Consider the following 20,335-nt stretch of genomic DNA (forward strand, 5'->3'; position numbering starts at 1 on the left):
CGGGCATTAAGAACAATGTGATGTCTGAACACTTGTGTGAAGTCAGCTTCCTTTGTGACATAATTCCACACGGGAGACGAGGACACAAATACAAAAACGCACAAATGATGACGTGTCGCGGCGCTTTGAGACCAATTAGCGTCTGCAGGCGAACCCAGCGGAGTGGCAGCGCTAAACTGGGACATCATGGAAACTAAATGTCTGCACTCCAGTCCGTCTCCCCGAGCGCACGCACACACGCACACGCGCGCACACACTTTAACAATGGCCTTTTTTTATTACAAAAACAGCATACGTTAAAACGTTTAGCGAAGGGGAATGCAAAGATGTTACGAAAACCAAGCACTGTCCCTCATTTTGTCATTTTAAATTAAAAAAAAAAAAAAAAACATTTACAAAAGTGCTTACATGGTGCAAATAATGGATAGAAGTAAAATGTCTATAAAAGAATAGGTAGAGAAAAGCATTTTACATTATATTCACCTTCTAAAAAAAACAAAAAAAAAAAAAAAATGCCGCAGAGTAGAGGGAAAAAAAAAAGAGGGAGAGAGAGAAAGAGAGAGAGACCTGTCTATAGTACACTGCGGAGGAAAACAAACCCAAAGCTGATGGGGGTGACGTTCTACTAGGTAGTTAATCCTATTCTGAGGTTAAATCCAAATCACAGCTTCGACACATCTGGCCGCGGCCGTCTGGTAACGTGGCGCATCCAACATACCTCAACGCTCTGAGATTAATAAATAAGGTCTCCGGTTAAAACGCTCGGTTAGTTGGACTCCGGGACTCGCACAATATTAAGGAACCTCCCCCCTCCCCCGCTCGCTGGCTGCTCAGTAGCGTGTTACACAACAAGACTACCTGCCCAACTATTGGGGAAAAAAAAAAATAAAAAAAAAGAATAAAACATCCCCCATTGTTTGCTAATACTATTCCAAACACTGAGTTTTAATGGCACTTTTTTCTTCCCTCCTGTAAGAAATCCACCGCCGGTTTCCTCCTTCCCAACGATGCGCAGTAAAAACAACAAAAAAAAATAAATAAAAAAAAATAAAAAAAAAAAAAAAAAAAAAGGGGGGGGTTGCGCTGCGATGTTTTTCAGTTTTTATTGATTTCCTTTCCCGCCCCCTTTCCGCGTTGGGCTCCCGTCCGGCTCTCCGGCGCCCGCCGGTGGGGAGGGAAGGGGGGGGTCGCAGGTCGCGGCGGGAGGTGCTGCTGGTGTAAGGCTGCGTGCAGGTCCGTCTGTAACACACGCTCCCTCCATGCCTAGCCTCTCCGGCAAACGACAACACGAGCCGCCGGCAAACGACAACACGAGCCGCCGCCGCCGCCCCCACCCCCGCCGACCGCCCAAAAAACAACAACCCCTGCGAGGCGGCGGCTCCACCCTTCAGTCCCGTCCTCGGAGCTATGACTAGTAACTGTTCTCGTGTCCTGCCAAGATGTAGAGGTTGCTCAGGGCCGTGGGGTTGTCGGTCGGCCGGCTCTCCAAAACCACCACCCTGCGGGAGAAAACACACGGGGGGGAAATCAGGGGTCACTTTCTTTCACCTCGAAGCAAAAAACTCCAACGTTCTGGTTTTCTTGACTAGGTGATCACAGGGGCGTGGCCAGGGATGACGGGTGTGACGTGTAGGTTGTATTTTAACTTATAGCTGTGGAGTATATGTACTTCATGGATACATGTTTGTGAACTTAAAACATTTTTGCAGACAACGACAGAGGCAGCCGCGTCCGCGCCCGTCTCCTTTCTCGCCGACGCGCGGACCCCCGCGGCCCCCGAGCTCGACGGGCCGCTCTCAAGCGTGGGGGCGGGGCGAGGTCGGCGCTGGGCCCCGATGCTGACGTCTCGCAGCCGTGACAGGCGAAGGTTCCGTCCACACCGGCGCTCCATTGGATGAAATTACAGAGGCGGACACTCACACCAGGCTGGCAGTGCCCGGCTCAGGTGAATAATACATGGGAGGGGACCGGGCCCCCGGGGGGGACGGGCAGGACCGGGTCCAGAGACCAGAGACACAGGAACCAGGGAGAGTAATTGGGCCGCCAGCGCCAAGAGATCTTCCTTCATTGGGAGTACTGTGTGTGTGTGTGTGTGTGTGTGTGTCCCTCGCGCTGCCAAGCCGCTAAAAACAATCTGTGCAGGGAGGGAGTTTGCGCCGGTGAAACAACGCGTCGCCTGCGCCGCCGTCCGGAAATGCGACTTTTGAAGCTTCAAACTGTTTCTCCCACCTTCACTTGTCTACTCGATGTAGAACAAACGGAAAAACAATCCCATTTCAGAGCGCGGCTACAGATGACCTGTTCGACAAAAGACTGAAGCCGCTTAAAAAATAAATAAATAAGAGAACACAAGACAAAGAGTTGGAATGGAGTCAAAGCTTCAACGTGACAAGAGGGTTTCTATGGATGTATTTTCTTCATTTGCACTTGCGGAGGAACACGTGAGCGAACGGGCTCGGCCCAGCAGGGACACTGCCCTGTGTGTTTAAAGGGCCACAACAGGCGCACGGCCCCTGGGATCTGCGAAGGGCTGAACGGGGCCCCCGCCGGGCCGGATTTGTTGGGGGGGGGGGGGGGGGGGGAGAGAAAGAGGTTGCTGGGAAAAAGATCAGACTCTAGATAAAAGTCCATTCAAGAACAGTGGGAAGCTGGCAGGGGCTTGAGGTGAGACGGGGACAGACGGAGGACGGAGACAGGTCCAGAGCGTTGGTGAAAAGATAAACAGAAGAGATAGAGGTGGAGATAAGTAGATACACACATGTACACACACAGATACTGAGATACAGATGGAGACAGATGGTAAGAAGGAAATAAAGTAAATGATAGAAAAGAGAAGTGATGAGAGTGGAGGGACTGAAAAGAAACCAAAGATACGTGTGAGACAGAAAAGAGAGAGACAGCGCTATGAGAGGCATGGGGCGGGGGGGGGGGGCTGTGGACGGGGCCCCGGCCCCCGGGGAGAGGAGCTTCCAGGTGATGTGAAAACAGAAAAGCCCGTGGGAGGACGCTCACCGCGGGGCCCGCTCGCCACGGGCGATTACGGCGCAGCAGGCAAACAAGGGGAAGCGCTCCTCACACGCCTGACACCCCCGTGGAGCGTGTTTTTCATTTTAATTATTTTTTTCCGATCGATTGAATCCCATGAGTTTTATGAGATGAAACACACCCGCGTCTTTAAAGGACTGTGCCCGACGTTGGACCGATGTCTTAAAATCCAACGTTCTTTAATAATAGAAAAGAATTGCGATCCCTCCACGTCTCAATTAATGACCTCAAATCTGAAAGAGAGTATAATATTTACCTTTTTATTAAATGCATTTTGCGTGTTTGATTATTATTTTTTTTCTCCTTTTAATGCAACTTTGTATATTTACTTTTATTCGCTTATTCTTACGTTGCTTTTTCATTTTTTTCATTCTTTCATTATTCTACTTTGGAAATGCATTTTTGCTTTGCTTTAATTGTTAGTACTTGTTGGCCTTCTTTCATGGAAAGCACTTTGAGCTGCATGTCGTGCATGAAAGGTGCTTTTTTATGTTATAATTATTATTATTATTCCTCACCTGTCAGATCCAAGGAGGCGGAAGACTCTGCTGGGATCAGAAATCTCCTGGGTGACCTGTGGGTGAAAAAGAAACGACGCTAAAGGAAGCCTCGGGAGCTACGACGACGTTGTCTTCCCCTACACGACCCCAAACGGAACCAGACCTCTCTCGTTTTCACCCCCGTCGCCAGTTTACCTTCATACTTTTTAAAAATCCAATATTAAAAAAAACATACATCCTGTCCTAAAAGGCAGTTTAGTGCAATGCTCTGGCCATTTCCCTGCTCATCACTACGATTATAAAAACCCCACGGTCATCCATTTTAGGGCATAAACATTTGTAATTGGACTCAAATTGGATTATCAAGCAAAACAGATTGTAGTATGAAACATTGGGAAGCAAATATATATATGCGTCCATATATGATTTTTGCGGACTCCGGGGGCTCACCCCTGCAGGTAACACACAATCTGAACCACACACCTGACAGCAGACGCCCCACCCTCCCACACCCCCACCGCCACCTCAGGACCCGCTCGTCCACAGAAGGTGAGACGTTCCAGGCATGACACCTGCTGCGGGCGTCAGCTCCCGTCCTCAGGGGAGACCCGATCCGCCTCGAGTCCCGAGCGGCACCAGGCCGCGGGTGTTCGGGGGAGCACGGATCAACAGGCCCAACGTCTCGGCTTTTCAAAAGAATCATAACGAGGCAAACGCTGAATAATTTAGCGCCGCAAGGTTCCATTTATGATTGAGCATCAATTTTGCATGGCACTGACATTTCGGGGACCGATAAGACTGCTGCATCCCCCCAGTCCTGCGGGGTTTCAAGGCTGACAGGACGCACCTTGAAAAGACCCGTGTCACGTTTCATACAAGAGGGACGCTTCACCTCCCCACCATCGCCAGGACATTGTTGTTGGGCGGCAAGGCCCCCCGCGCCTCGTGATCGGGTTGACATGAAACCCCTCCCCCGTGAAAGGCGGACACATTCATTACCTCTGGCCGATACAGAGACACTTTGTCTGGAAGCAGCGAGACGGGAGGGCGGTAATATCCCCTGCTCATCTAGGGCTCATAGCCATGCGTGTAAACAGACGGCACGCCGAGTCAATGTTGACAAGGGCCAACGGCGTTTGTTGGCGTGTAGAACAAACACGGCCTCATTCAAGGGCGGCGAAAGACGGCGCATTCAGAGGTTGCGCCCTGACGGAGCAACTACACCTGTCAGGGCAACGGGTGTTTCTGGCACCAGCATGATACTCTGCTACTAAACGCTATTCCAAGGGTTACCAATAAACCAATAAAAAAGGTTTTCTGATTCACTTTTCGCATCAGAATATCCAATACACTAAGTTGTTGTTAAAAAAAATAATAATTATAATAATTAAAAAAAAAAAAAAAAAAAAAATATATATATATATATATATATATATATATATATATATATATATATATATATATATATATATATATATATATATATATAAACATTTTCACAGATAGGTGATAAAATAGTAGGGATTTTGTAGCCAAACTGAATTTTAACTTTCTTCGCCACCTGAGGGGAACGAGTCCCTTACCTCGTTGGACTTGAAGCTCTTCCCCTGCATGCCGTGCTTCCAGAAGGCCAGGACGCTGTCCTGAAGGCACACTGTGGTGGAGAAGCAGCACCAGGCGTGTTGTGGAGGAAGAAAATGTGATTAGGCCCTCGTCCATTCATTTAAATAGCAAGTGAAAACAAAACACTTTCACAGACTCTGTCTGGGGACGGCTGACAAAGACACACTTGATTGTGCTTCTCTATCAAGAACAGCAGGCTTACAGGCAAAATGGTTCAAACAGAATGCAGTTGAAAGCAGGACCAGTTTAAAAAAAGAAGAAAAAAAAAAAAAAAGATATCCATCTACTTATTTATTGCAAAAACTTTTGTTTTATTTTCATATTTTATGTAGTTGTCATTTCTCACACATCCAGGACACAGGATTTATCTCCAAACAGTGAATCCACATGAAAAATCTTACCAACGGATCCAATGCAGAAGTCAAAGCTGAGCTCAGAAGCCAGCTTTTTGTTGGACTTGAGTTTTCCCTGGAGGTTGACGATCTTCAAATTCTCTGAGGAAAAATAAAAGAGGAATAATAAAAGTTGCACAGCTGCATGGAAGAGCTGGGCTGGGACATACTGATACGAGTCTCCAAACCAGTTACGTAACTATGTTTACTGGGGGTGTCACGATCACGATTTAGAAATTAAAAATTGATCAAAATGAGCGTTCGATTTCGAAGTTCGAAATCACAATCAGGTTCGCGATTCTCCCCCTATTTCTGCGGGTAATATTGTCCGACATGGCTGCCATACCACCAACAAATGCGGTGTGCTTTCGCCGGGCCCTCCACGGAGTCGACTGCAGCTCCCGGCTCTGAAACCGACTTGGAGTTGACGAGCTGCAGTCGGCTCCACGGAGGGATCCACTGCGCCGCATCCCTCAACGCAAGCGGTACCCTCCCAACCTGGAGCAAGGGCTGCAGGCACAAAATTAGAATAGAATTAGAATATTACACACAAAAAAACAAAGAAGAAAAACAATTAAGTCCAATATACTGTAAGTTCATCCAGCTTATTGCACGGTGAACGCACATTAGAGAGAAATATTCCCGGTAACGGTGTGCAAAGTCCGCTTCGGCGTGTGTGTACACGGGAGAGTGTGCCTGAACCGAATGTCCACTAATTCCACAGCTGTGGCGATGAAAGTGGGAAACGAACCCGACCATCACCGGCGGAATGTCCTCTAGTTAAGGCTCCCAACTGGGAGGTTCCCAACTGGATACCCCGTATTTGCCACTGGACCGTGACAACACGGGCGGGATTTCTTCAGGAGCGATCTGCCATCTGCTCCACAGCAGGGCAGCAGCAGGAAACGGAGTAAATGAAACACATCTACAGTTTTTATTTGCTTTGTTTGGAGAAAAGATGGCTCTGATCGAAGCTGCAGGCATTAAATTTCATTTTACTACCAGCATTCACCTCCGGCAAAAATAGCATCCGTTTTTCTGCGCTTATATTGGTGAGTAACTTAAAAGTAGTGTAATAAGTAAATTATTGTTTACGATTCTAAAGTCTAGTTTTGCTGAAGCTCTTTAACTGCTTAGGTGTGTTGTTTAAATATTCTCTTATTTTTGTTATTATTTATCATTTTAAATGTTCAAATAAAAGTTATTTATTGAAAACCAAGTGTTTTTCTGACATGGCAATGTCAGCTGTCAGTGCTGAGTGACAGCTGACAGTTTCAGTTGAAAATTGAAACCTTAAAATCGAGAGTCAAATGGAATTGTGACACCCCCAATGTTTATGTTCTATTCTTTACTATAATGTAACCACTGGCAGCGATGAAAAATGTATTTTTACTCAAGTAAATGAGATGGGTTCTAAAACATGAACAGCTGGTATACACTTTCAGACACACGTGGGTCTTCAGGAATCTTCTCATGATGACGGTATTTACATAGAGTAATGTAATCCCATTATAGAAAATTACTTGGCCGTTCCAGCTGAGTGAAATCAACAACGAATGCCTTGAGCTGCTGGGTCATCAAACTCACATTACTTATGATTGATTCTCAAATTCTTTGCCAAGTATGCAAGTATTTGGAGGAATATACCGACGGACTTGAGTACGACGGTTCTCGTGAGATACTCACGGTCTAAACACACCAGCACCGTGTCTCTCTCCAGCTGGGTGACGTGAATGGCATCCACCTGCTGGTTGGCAGCTAGAGCGCGCACACGCACACACACACACACACACACACACACACAGACACACACACACACACACACACACACACACTCAGTCCAAGAGACTCCGCCCCCTCCACTATACAGTCAACATTCCCTTGTCTACATCTGACTCTTTGTCCAGAAATATATTGCTTTCATCAATTTGTTCTGTATAGTTTCTTTTGACTTCCTTCCTTCGCTTCCATCCTCCATGTTTCCTCCCATCTCCCTTCCTTCATATTCCCTTTCCAATTTCTGTTCCTTCATATATCTTCCCTTCCTTCCTTAGTTTTCACTTCTTTTATTTCCTGTAATTCCTTTCACTCTCTCCCTCCCTCCCATCCCTTCCCCTCTCCCTTATTTCCTTTCCCTCCCTCCTTCCTTCCCCTCGGTGTCTCCCTGACTTACTTGTTCCCATCTCGGTAAACCAGGAGGAGCAGGAGTTGAGGTTGATGGTCTCGAAGCGGACCACCTGGCTGGGCTCCGAGCCCTGGCTGACGGCCACACACACCATGGGGTACTCCTGCTCCGGGACCACCAGCATCTCGAACACCTTCAGCGGGCTGGGCAGCGGGAAGTCAAAGTGCTGCAACGGGAATGGAGGCCAGATCTAATGCTGCTTTCAAGCTCACTCACAAACTCGTAATCACAACCTCCCAAGTAAAGAAATACTGGAACTGCAAAGATCAACTGAGACAGTGGAGATACATGGAGTACCGGGTCTAAACCAATCCTCTCTGCAAAGTTCAAATTAAATTGAGCAGTATTTTGGGTTCTGAGGACTGGAGTTGAGAACCACTGGATTGCAGCACTCATACTTTAAATGGTTAGAGTCAAAGGATGGAAAATTGTCAGATTTGTAAGATGTGGAAATATAATTGATGTTATATTGTTAAAAACTATGCGGGGCTTTACAGTGCTGGTGGCATATGCTATTGAAATAAAATTCCATTCCCGTGAAAATGGAAAAAGTTGCAAGTCTGAAATATGAGAGTCACAGTGAAGACGTATTTGGCCTTTTCTCTTATTTTATTTGGCTCCAAAATCTTTCCTTGATGCCTAAATTTCAAAACAACAGACGATAGTTAGCGGTCTAAGAATAGCCTCGCAGCTAAAATATGTAGAAATAACTACTGAGGGCAAACTGAGGTGTTATGCTGGTGTCATGTTGGTTAGTAGTTTTTGGGCAAAACTAAAAAAAACAAAAAAGCCCACAAAACTGACCTTGATGAGCATAAACCTCTGCATGGGCTCATACCACTGCAGCAAAACGATCCCAGACTGCAATGCTCCACACAGGTACTTGTGGCCTGTGTAGGGGTTCCTTACTAGGAAACACAGAATATCAAATAATCATAATAAAATAATAATAATAATCTTTATTTGTATTGCACCTTTCATAAACAACATGCAGCTCAAACGGCTTTATATTAGAATAAGGCAATAAAATAATAATAATAATAATAATAATAACAACACCAATAGTACTACTAAAATAAAAAAGAAAAGTAAGTGTTGAAAAGAGAAGCCATCCCAGAGCAAAGGGAGAGTAACCATGGCTTGTTCTCTCTTCAGTGACACAGCCTAATAGGAGCTGACTGGGTTTAACCAGCCGGAGAAGCCAGTGTTTTTTTTTTGTTTTTTTTTCCCTGGGGGGGGACTCACCAATACAGCACTTGTGGCAGCCCTTTGTGTCGGGGATCTTTGTCGTCAGGGCAAATCTCCTGTGGACAGAGAAACAGTCAAGTTGTGACCACAGTCCAAGGAGCTGATGACGCACAGCGACAGAGGAGCAAGCCAGAGCTTGTGCTTTTTGGCTCCAACTTCCCCCGACTCCATTTTATTTGTTTTAATTTAGCATTAGAGAAAGATGCCCTGGACGAGGGATGCAGTGTTATCTGATACCAGCCTAAAATAAGGTATCAGTTTTGGAGAACACCCCCAATACAAACATCTGATACACAGATGCATATCAAATGTCAGATATTAAGGCAAAAACAATTGATTGATATTTTTTGGACGCATATGATAAAATAAAACTTTATTAATCGTCGAGGGTAACAGGGTTACAAGTCTCTACAGTGTTTCCAATGGAATGGAGCTGTATCAGCGGAGGTGCAAAAACAAATACATTTATAAATACAATTGTGCACGTGCGATAACGTTTCTTTAAGGGAACCCTGTCCAAATATGTATGAGTGGGATGTAAGCAATTTATTAAGTCGGGTTGGGCATCGTTTGAGGTTTTTTTCCCCCACCCGATTCCGGTGCCAAGCCGATACTTTTGAAACGGTATCGGTTTCTCGTTTATATACTCACAGGGGTGTGAACTGACCTGGATATGAAGCGCCCATAGCGCAAAATAATATAACGTTAGTTTCTAAAGCGGTAATACTGAGCCCTCCCCTCTCTCTTCTCGTAAAAAAAGAAACAAAAAAACAAACGCACCTACTATACAGTAGGTGCATATAGGGGTAGGACTGCTCTAAGTCAAAGTCTATACGACATATGAATACATACAGTATATACCGTACTGTATATACCGTACAGTAAAAGCAATGGAGCTAAACGGTACCTGATTTTGGCTGATACCAACTCAGAATCGGAATTGGCAGTGAAACAAGGATCTTTACATCCCTACTCTGGATAATTTACAACTTCATTTCGCGTGTCGTCTCAATACAAGACACACAGTCGAAGCCAAGCGGCTGAAACTATAAAAGCTGGTATTTCCAGATAGCTGCCAGCTGTGGATACAGAACACCCAGCCACATGAGGCTGGAGTGGGGCCTCGGAGAAGAAGAGTGAGTGTTGTCGTTTGACCTTCAATAAAGGTTAAAAACTTGAGCCGTAGCGGCTGGTGATGGGTGGAGCGTGACTGCGGTACACCAGGGGAGAGACTTGGCTCTGAGGTAACTCAGGTGTAGGTGAATAAATGCATTGACGGACGCTTGAAAAGCTGCAGTGTTGCTCACCTGTCGCTCTCTTACAGTGAGACTCCCCCGTAACACACACACCACAGTGTGGTTCAGGGTTCCCACTCTTAAAAAATTTATATATATATATATATATTTTTATATATAAATGCCAACTTAAACCTTAGAAGAAGTCTCATCATCCAAAACACCTTAAAGCTGACGGAGGGTTCCAAAAGTTTAAACTCCATATTTTAATATAGTATTATATAAATATTCATCCTAAAACGCAAAAGAAGATACTGTTGCACATTGAATAGGTTTTTCCAGGACAACGCTTGTTTTCCAGGACTTTTTTGGGCAATTTTGTGATATTTCATAACTTTCCCATGATTGGAACACTACATCACCAAGGTTTTCCAGGAGTCGTGGCAGTATTTAGAACTAAAAATAATAAGTAAATAACTGCGAAGTGAGTGGTTTGAGGCGCACGGTACTAGAGGTTTGAATGTGTGCTTATTTTGGAGAGAATCTCTATGTTTTCACCTCCTCTTTATTTGATAGAAAGGCTTATTTTAATTATTTATATTTATTGAAGTACATCTGTTTCAGGAGGGTGGGGATGTGATTATATGCATTTAATTTGTTCTTGTGTGTTATCTGACCTTTATATAATTGAAATTGGTATTGAACTATGATTTGCAGAAATTATTTGCGTGACAATAAAATGTTAAAATAAAAATAGAATAAAATGTGAAGCCACGTTTGAACGAGGAGAGACCTGGGCAGGATCCTGTCGGGGAAGCGGTGCGTCTGGAACTGAGCTGCCAGGCCCGGCTTCTTCAGCTGCTCAAACAGCCCGATGAGGTTGTGGGAGTAGAGCTGGAAGTTCTTTCCTGGGGAAGGAATCATGAGATGGCCGAGATCATTCAGAATTTTAACCATTTTAACCACACACTACTCACAAAAAGTTAGGGATATTCGGCTTTCGGGTGAAATTTCAGGATGAACCTAAAATGCACTATAACCTTGACAGGTGAACTTCAATGACCTTCTCTAAACTTCTGAATGCACATGTCCAACTGTTCAATGTTTCAGTACTTTTTGCACAACTTGCTGTTCTCTAACAAGGAGCTGAACGGCAAAATTCACAACAGATGTTTGATCCATGAATCGACCAATACATTTCCTGGTTCAATTAGAATTGGTATTTAAAGTCCTCTTCATCATGCTGTTCACATTTTGACATCATGAGACCAAGACGACGCCTAACAACTGATCAACAGTACCTCGCCTTGCGAGGCTTCAAACAGGATGTTCTCAGAGGAAGTGGCCACTGAGCTTAGAGTGTCACAGAGTGTCATCAGCAGGTTGCAACAGAGATACAGAGACTGGAAGGGTCACAGAAAGGCACAGAAGAGGATGTCCTTTGGCCACATCCAACACTGATGAGCGCTTCATTGTGAACAGTGCCCTGCGGAACCGGATGATGATGCCACTCAACTCCAGTCACATTTAAGGGAGGTGAGGGGCACCGAGTGTCAAGTCAGACCATTCGAAACCGTTTCCATCAGCGTGGTCTGCGTGCCAGACCACCTGCAAGGGTACCTGACCACACCACCAGGCACAGGCATCATCGTCTTGCATGGGCCAGGGAGCATTTATGCCGGACGAGGGACCAGTGGCCTCAGTGCTGTTCTGTGATCTCTGAAGTCGATTCACGTTGAGCAGAAATGATGGAGATCAAGTAGAGCGCTATGCATCAGCCACTGTTGTCACTAGACAAGCCTTTGGTGGTGGTGGTCTTACAGTGTGGGCAGGTGTGTCTAGTCAATACAGAACTGCCCTACACTTTGTGAATGGTACAGTGACAAGCCCATACTACCTGAATAACATCATTAATCCAGTCATTGTGCCCCTGCATGAACAACACAGGCCTCATTTCATCTTCATGGAGGACAATGCTCCAGCTCATGGAGGTGGCATCATTAGGGAACGGCTGCTGGAGACTGGGGCACCTCAAATGGAGTGGTCTGCACTTTCTCCAGACCTGAATCCCATAGAAAACCTATGGGATCAGCTGAGTGTCTGTGTAGAGGCTCGTCACTCTGTGCCCCAGAACCTCAATGACCTGAGGGCCCCCTTCAAGAAAAGTGGGGCCAGGCCTCAGCAGACAATAAGTCGACTTGTGAACAGCATGAGACGTCGTTGTCAAGCTGTGATTGATGCTCAAGGGCACATGACAAGTTATTGAGACATTGACATTTTTTGTTGTGGTAAACCCACCACTGTTGTTGTCTTTTGTTTCAATAAATTGTTTGAGATGAGGAAATCACCATTGCATGCTTCTACTTAAATGCCCTACTTTCATCATATAATATCACTGTAGCGTGAACTTTTTACATTTTCCATAAATGTCACCCGAAAGCCAAATATCCCTAACTTTTTGTGAGTGTGTGTATATATATATATATATATATATATATATATATATATATATATATATATATATATATATATATATAAAAAATAAATAAAAAAAAGGATTCTGACGGTAATATATTTGTCCAAAAAATGTATTTCAGAATTAAAAAGAAATATCAAAGCAGGTAATGAAATGAGTAAATATGTTATTCCGTCACAGAACAGAGTTGACTGCTGAACGTTCCCAGCATTGACTGTGAATGTTTAGAAATGTTAAGACGTGATGTAGGGTAAAAACAGAGTTGTGGTGACGATGGGAAGCATGATTACCTTCTGATGAAGCAGGTTAGTAGAATATCAAATCAAGCCAGACGAGAGCAGGATGGACAGTGTCCAAGGAGAAAGGAGGAGAGAACAGAGGTTAAGTGCACGGAGGGGCAAACGGCTGAAGGTAAAAACCCAAAGTCAACCTCACACTAAGTAAACCCCGCATGCCGCTGGTGTCCAGATGACAAAACAAGCCTTCACTCTCAGGGGGCGCTAAACGCCAGACAGAAGGCAAGTGCACAAACACCGGATGCAGGTTTTCTGTCGGGGAATACCAGTTTGCCACCATTCAATATGAGACTTTGAGGTCTTGAGGTTTGTTTTTGTGTTGCCAATTATCAGAATCGTATTATGTTGAGAGGAGTGTTTTTTTGCAGCCTTCGTTTGCGGTGGCGAGGTGCTCATATCACCGAGACAAGGGCTGATGTGTTCAAGTGGCTTACCGGTGCAAGAGCAGCTTGTGAAGGCTGATATGTCGTTCATGACTCACCGCGCCTCAAGCACAGGGCTTTTCAAAGAGGCTCGCTGGCGGAAATACACGCACAACCAAACCAAACCAAACCAAACACGCTATTTGAGGGCTGCGGGTACGATGCCTCGCCCTCAGGAGGTTGTGGGGTAAAAGAAGCAGCAGGTTATGGTGCGGCAGGTGAGCGTGATGAGTCACTTACCTGATAAGGACATCAGGTTATTGTTGATAATGTACAGCCACGTGCACTTCCTTGGGAAAAGCTGAAATGGAGTTCCAGGATTTTATGTTTTAGATTATGTTTTAATACAAACAAATAAAAGTTTCTGTTGTTTCAGCGACCTGGAATATAAGATGATCAGACATTAGGGCTGCCATTAAATTCTCCAGAGTTGGAAACCAGGCTTGTGAAATAGTTTGTGGTGATCAGTGAACAGCTCAAGAGGGGGATTTCCAATGTCCAGTAAACAGCTTGTTTATCGTTTATTACTTCTGAAGTAACTCACCTGTAGAAAATAGAAACTGTAAAAGCAAAGTGATAGTTTGTGTAAAGCGTAACATCTCTCACTTGCTCCATGGTGGCTTCATGCAGCTCATTTAAGTTTAGGGTGTAGATGCCGACCTCCGTCCCAAAGATCAGGTACTGGTCTGGGGTAAACAGAACAGAAACCCCAAAGAGTGTCGAGTTATTCAAGCAACAAACCGTATCAGGGCTCGTCTGTGTGTGTGTGTGTGTATGTGTGTGTGTGTGTGTGTGTGTGTGTGTGTGTGTGTGTATGGATGGACACAACTGATTGCGTGCATGTGCTGCGTTATTTACCTTTGGTGTCTGGATGGATCCATGACGTGGCACAGTTGATTTTCAGCGGGCAGCCGTCAAACACCTTGGAGAAGCACGCTCCCATCTGCAAAGAAACGAGTCAAGTCGGCAGTTGACTACAAATAAAAATACAGCTTTATAACGAAGTTCTGCCACGAGTTTTGTCAGTACGCACAATTATTGCGAGTATTCAAGATGATACGGGGATAGCAAAATAAATATATCAATAAATAAAATCGAACTCTATGTTGAAATTAATAATTCAAATGTAAGAATAATTAATGACTTGAAAGACCTAACATTTGTAAAACTGAATATCTACGACTTTTCACGGACTTAAAAACTGCTTTCTCAAATACGTGTGATCATTTGTGAGCCTTGATACGACCACGCTGTGGGTCCGACCGCAGAAACCACAAAGAGAGAGGAGCCAAAGCACTGTGGACTCAGGCCTCAAGAGTTCAGCGCTGGCCATCCAATGAGACGCACTCAAGCAGGAGTGACTGAGCTGGGTGGGAGGGTGTCATACTGGGGGTGTAACAGTATACGTGGTATCAAGCAACCACGGCTCTGAACCCTAAGCCTTCCCCTATAATAACGTGCCCATAAATTAAATTCATAAATAAATTCATAAATTCATGTTGCAAAATTGAAGATGTAATTAGTCATTGGATGGATTATTACAACATAAGGTGAGGTGAATGAAGGTTTACATCTTCAATTTTGCAAATAAGTCTGATTTTGATATACATGTCACTTATTTTTGCCTCTCCTGTAAATTTGAGAGCGCCGACAAGCGCCTTCCCGCGTTGTGCCGCCTCAGAGGCTTTACCATGTGTTTTTTTTTTTTATTACAAACTAATAACAAACAAACAAACTAATTTAATACAAACTATTTATTCATTGAATATACAAAAAATAAAGGGGGTGAAAAATAATACAGTGAAATACCATATACCGCTGTTTTTTGGTAGATACTGTACTGTGAAATTTCATACTGTTACATCCCTATGTCGTACAGTGGAATTCACTCACCAGGACTTTAGGAGTGGGTGGCAGGCCGTTGATAGCCGGTTTCTAGGAAGACACAAAAACCGCAGATGAGATGGACGAATAAAGTAAACAAATACCCAAAACAATGTTTACTTGCTTGCACTGAAGTCTGCCAAAAAACAGCTGCACCCTCACCAGTGTGGTTGAAAAAAATAAAAATACGAATGAAAAAATTCCACACTATGTTTAAGATTCAGCATAAATGGATGCCAAATCCTCCTTAACTGTCATTGTCTGGACTTGGAATAGAAGGAGGAAAAACAAAAAAAATAAAATAAAGAAAGAGGTTTCAGAGTGCGGCTCCAACACAGACTCCAGAAACAAACTAAAAAGGTTTATAAGACTACAGATTATACATTTGTCCAATAAAACAAACAAAATGAGTGCGGCCGCCTCGATTTGGGTCTAAATGGGAGACTTAATCCCTCTGGCGATTAAACTCACAGGGAATTCCTTCTTCTCCTTCCGGTGCGGTCGGTTGGGTTTGGGCTTGGGACTGTCGCCGTCGATGCTGCTGTCTGAGTCGTTATCTGTGGGAGGTGGAAGTTAGTTCTCTGGCAGGAGGAGCAGACGTCTCGGTACAAAAAGAAAAGCTCTTCATCAGATTCACAGACACAGTGAGTTCAGCCTGCCTTACCTTTAGTTTTAGGTTTATGGAGAGCTTGTAAAGGTAAACACATGCAAACGCTCTTTTAGATAAACAACAATTAACAATTAACAAATTAACTATAGGGTTAGGTGTGTGTGTGTGTGTGTGTGTGTGTGTGTGTGTGTGTGTGTGTGTGTTCTTATTAGGGCTGGGTATTGGGCAGGATGGTTGGCTGCAATCTCGATACAAGGGTTGACAATTGGACTCAATTTAGACTCAATCAGATATTGATGAGATGGCCCACAAAACGATTCTGAACCGATATATTGATATTTTACATATAATAAGAATTGCTATCAACTTTTCAGTGTAACATTTAACATGCATTGCAAAACCATTTCACGGAACACAATTCTGACTAATACTTGTGACTTTGGTGGTATTTCATTTCAATGAAAAACAGTTGCATAACTTCCCAAGTAGCAATATAACAATTTTCCAAATCCATTCTGATAGTGAAGCAATATAAGTGAATCATATCAGAGGAACAGTCTTTTTTATTTTTAACCCAGCCGTAGTATTCCGAGTCGCTTGTTTGTCTGATGCATACCAGGGTCGGATGCGTGGGACAGGAGCCCTGGACTGCTGACGCTGGCGGACAGGAAGTCGGGGGCAGAATGCTCCACCTTGTTGCCCTGCTCCGGGGTGCTCTGCCTGCGGGCCGCCTGGCTGGGTCCGTTCTCAGAGTTTGGGAACCTCAACCTCCGCACTGTCAGACACTGCTCGTCGTTGACGCCCAGCTCATCTGATGAGCTGTTCAGCCGTGGCTGAGGGGGGTACAATGTATGTCAGCGGGAAGCAAGGGTTTTTTTTTTGTTTGTTTTTTTATCAACGATACTACTTTAACGTACAGCATATAACTTTGGCATGCAAAGGCCTACTTTGCCTTGGAAAACAATAGAACAGAGTGTTTTTTCTATGATAACGTTCACAGCAATAGTAGTAATAGATTTTTTCGATAACAGTTTTCTTTAATGGTTCATATTAGTTTATGTAATTATTCATTTGGCCCCAAAAAGGAAAAGGCATATAGCTCCTCACAGGTTAATTAAAGGCCAGGCCAGTTTATTACAACGACACACTTAATAACATCCCTACGGTAAGGCGTCATCTCACCTTCGGAGGTAGCGGAGGAGGGGCCCCAGGTTTGAGAGTTGACCTGAAATGACAAAGCACTCAAGGTCATGAGGAAAAACACGCACTGGATGCAGTGAATGTCCATGGACAGTATGACCATGAGGAAACATCACCTACAGCTCTACATCTTCAAAGGCGTCTTCCAGATGGGCGATGTGTCCCCTAAGGGGAGGAACGAGGGTTATTACCAGTGAATTAAGTTCAGGGCAGATGGTGTATGGCCTGGATGCTCATGAGGAACACCTTAACCCAAAGAGAAAGAGGGGACATGAATCTGGGAAAAGAGGTTTGGGCCGATGATGTTGTGATATTTACGACGGTGAATGAAATATAAACCCTGATTTATTTGACACTACGCAGAACGATACAATCAGTCAGAAAATCTGTGATTATTTTCTACACTCTCAAGACCATGTGCTCATCACTCAATGTAAATCCGTCCATTAAAGGGTAACTCCAGTGTTTAACCTAAACCGTATTGTTTCCAATCATTGGGAGTCAACCCAAGTGACTGGTATCAGAATGCTTTTAATTGAATAATACCACATGGTCGTGATAATATATAATACTATGATACAATACAATAATGATAATACTGCATGACATGCCCCAGTGTACAGCACTGTGCAGCTCGGAGGGCGGCAGTCGGCTAAAAATATTCTCTCAATACTGGATCACTCAAAAGATTCACTCGGACTGACTCCCAATAACAGAGTTAAAAAACACCAGAGTTTTCCTTTAAGTTTATATCTGTCTATTACAGCGCTATCTACAAATCTTCATCATTAACAAACTAACTTGATCTCAATTTAATTACGGTGGATTATACTTATGACAGTACATGCTTTCTCAATGTGCAGTGGGACTAGAGCAATGTAAGCAGACAGAACTGCAATTCATTGAGCTTCATGAACTATTCAGTAATCCATCAAAGACGTCAAAAATAGAGTAGGTCTCACTGGTTATTTGGATGACACTGCCTATTTTGCCAGAGATCTGTTAGCGGTTCAACTGCTGAACAGATTTGATTAAAACCCTATCCATAAAATAAGAACCCTACATGGCGTTATATTGCACAATATCTCATATGTTTTTATTAATTTCCAACACGCAGTCACACTGTTGAAACTACGCGGGCACACAGCGGGCCCCTATAGCTACATCACACCGCACGAGGTGGGATGGAGGGATGCCAGGGAGGGGTTTTATGGGAACAGCGGGCAGCACACATCACTGCAAACACCCCCCCTCATCATGACTTCCAGCCCCGCCACAAACAACCAGCGGTGTAGGGGATGATGGCAAACCACGGGACACAGAGTTAGTGTTACCGTTGGAACAACTCGTCCTCAACGCTTTTGAGGAGGCTCCTTGACGGGACACGCAGAGTGAGAGAGCCCAACGGGGACAGAGAGAAGTGGGAGAAGAAACAAGAGCAACAGTCAAAAGCACACGGACAAGTGAAGACGGCCGCGCCAGTTAAAACACACATTCCAAAAACGGCGCATTAAGAGGGGGCGAGTGGGGTCATGCTTTGATAGGACAGCGCTGGTGGATAGAGGGGGGGTTGCGATCAGAGACCGTAAGTAGAAGCGGGGGTTCGACACATTTTCCTGTTCCTTTTGGGTTTTCAACATCAGAACTGTTGACTCTGTTGCAGAAGAACTGGACTCATTTTGACCAAAATAAATAGAAAGATAAATAGACAAAAGGTTTATGCTGAAATTAAGACCTATTTTTTTTACTATAATATGAATGTAGAGAGGCCTCTGTGCAAAATGTTATTTTAAGTGTTCTACCATTTCACCACCTCATTTTAACATTTGACTCTCTGAATTTGCCATGTTTTTTGTTGAGACAAAACCCCAACAATAAACTGGATCTCTTTTTCTCCAGGAGAGTATGTGACAGGTCTAGTTAGATGTCACCACAGAGATAATAGACTAATTCATTCTTGAAATTATGGTGAAAATCTGATAATGTAGGAAAACTGTGGTCTGTGGTCCTGTAAGACTGAAGATTTGTCTTCTGTTGTTCATAATAACAAATAAATGCATCAACACACACATGAGCTCTAAAATGAATTCAAGAAATGGGAGGCCGCAGGTTAAGACAATATGCTTTGAGATCAATTTGGACCTTAACATAGATCAAATAGGACCCTGTGGAGATTCACTATCCTGGCATTTCCACCTTTACATGTTCAAATGCAGTTTTTCCGTCAACATTTTAGACGACAAAAATCAGGTGAAAATAAAACGACAAAGTGATCTCCATGGCAACTGTTTCCATGGATTACCTGGTTGTTATTCCTCCGTCGGCAAAGGGACTCCATGGGGAAGGGAAGTCATTCTCTTTACTCACGTCCTGTGGAAAACCATACACAGAAAAAAATTTTTAGTAAGAAAAAGTGCATTCTTTCAGTCAGAAAAGAGATAGCAAACAAAAGATAAAAAATAAATAGCAACTACGAGAGGAATGGCCAACTGAAAAAGAAACGACAAACTGTACAAAAACAAATACTACAGAGGGCGATCTGGCACATAATGGAGAAAAAAAAGTGATCACCATTTCAGAGTGTGCTTCGGTTTCCTTGCGAAGTGGAGGTTCGAACTGGACCTTGTCAACTGTTGATCAATGGAAGAACAAGTTTTAAATTAACATTGCTCTCCCCATGACACACCCTTGGCACTAGAGGGCATTAGTACCCAAGACGGCTTAGAAACCATTCCCAGAAAGCACTCTGCTGTATTAGTCAAGGGTTGGACAATACTTACAACAAGTAAACAAAGCATGATCACCATACCAAGTCTTCAAATGTCTTTTTATTGATTTATTATGCAAACATTTAAATGCTTGCTCTGGAGCCTGAAGATAACTAAGACAGAAAAAAATAAAAGAATAAAAACACACAAGCACAGCTCCACACCTGACATTAGCCAGGACCTGCCTATGCAGAGGAAATGTTGACGTGACGGATACAATTAGGGATGTGCGACAAAACCCAGAATCCTCAGAGTTTAGCTTTGAGGTCGACCGCTGCCAAACACTTGATCTTCCCCAATAGCAGAGCCCTCGCTACAGCATCCTGTATTGACATCACCTCCTCAAACCAAACTTCAGCGACCCCGCCAGCAAACACTTAATCAGCTTCATCGTTTTGCTCCGTTAACAAAGAAGGCGTTTGTCTAGGAATTAAGAGAGCCAAATTATTTT

General features: G+C 44.0%; 1 protein-coding gene across 2 annotated transcripts in view; it reads right to left on the bottom strand.

Moving 5' to 3' along the window:
- Positions 1–273: 273 nt before the first annotated feature.
- map4k5 (mitogen-activated protein kinase kinase kinase kinase 5) overlaps positions 274–20,335 on the bottom strand; it is a 43,112-nt gene continuing 23,050 nt past the window's right edge. For both annotated transcript variants that reach the window (XM_080012103.1, XM_080012102.1), the window contains 19 exons: positions 19,688–19,746; positions 19,419–19,486; positions 17,237–17,281; positions 17,099–17,141; positions 16,533–16,749; positions 15,778–15,863; positions 15,316–15,357; positions 14,281–14,365; positions 14,029–14,108; positions 13,663–13,723; positions 11,022–11,136; positions 8,991–9,049; positions 8,550–8,653; positions 7,734–7,911; positions 7,247–7,318; positions 5,570–5,662; positions 5,129–5,199; positions 3,564–3,619; positions 274–1,499 (listed from right to left, as the gene is read on the bottom strand). In XM_080012103.1, the coding sequence (XP_079868229.1) occupies positions 1,412–1,499; positions 3,564–3,619; positions 5,129–5,199; positions 5,570–5,662; positions 7,247–7,318; positions 7,734–7,911; positions 8,550–8,653; positions 8,991–9,049; positions 11,022–11,136; positions 13,663–13,723; positions 14,029–14,108; positions 14,281–14,365; positions 15,316–15,357; positions 15,778–15,863; positions 16,533–16,749; positions 17,099–17,141; positions 17,237–17,281; positions 19,419–19,486; positions 19,688–19,746 (1,622 nt within the window). In that variant the 3' untranslated portion in view covers positions 274–1,411. The remainder of the gene's footprint in view (positions 1,500–3,563; positions 3,620–5,128; positions 5,200–5,569; positions 5,663–7,246; positions 7,319–7,733; positions 7,912–8,549; positions 8,654–8,990; positions 9,050–11,021; positions 11,137–13,662; positions 13,724–14,028; positions 14,109–14,280; positions 14,366–15,315; positions 15,358–15,777; positions 15,864–16,532; positions 16,750–17,098; positions 17,142–17,236; positions 17,282–19,418; positions 19,487–19,687; positions 19,747–20,335) is intronic.

The sequence above is a fragment of the Zeus faber genome, assembly GCF_960531495.2.
Source record: "Zeus faber genome assembly, chromosome: 13".
NCBI classification, from domain to species: Eukaryota; Metazoa; Chordata; class Actinopteri; order Zeiformes; family Zeidae; genus Zeus; species Zeus faber.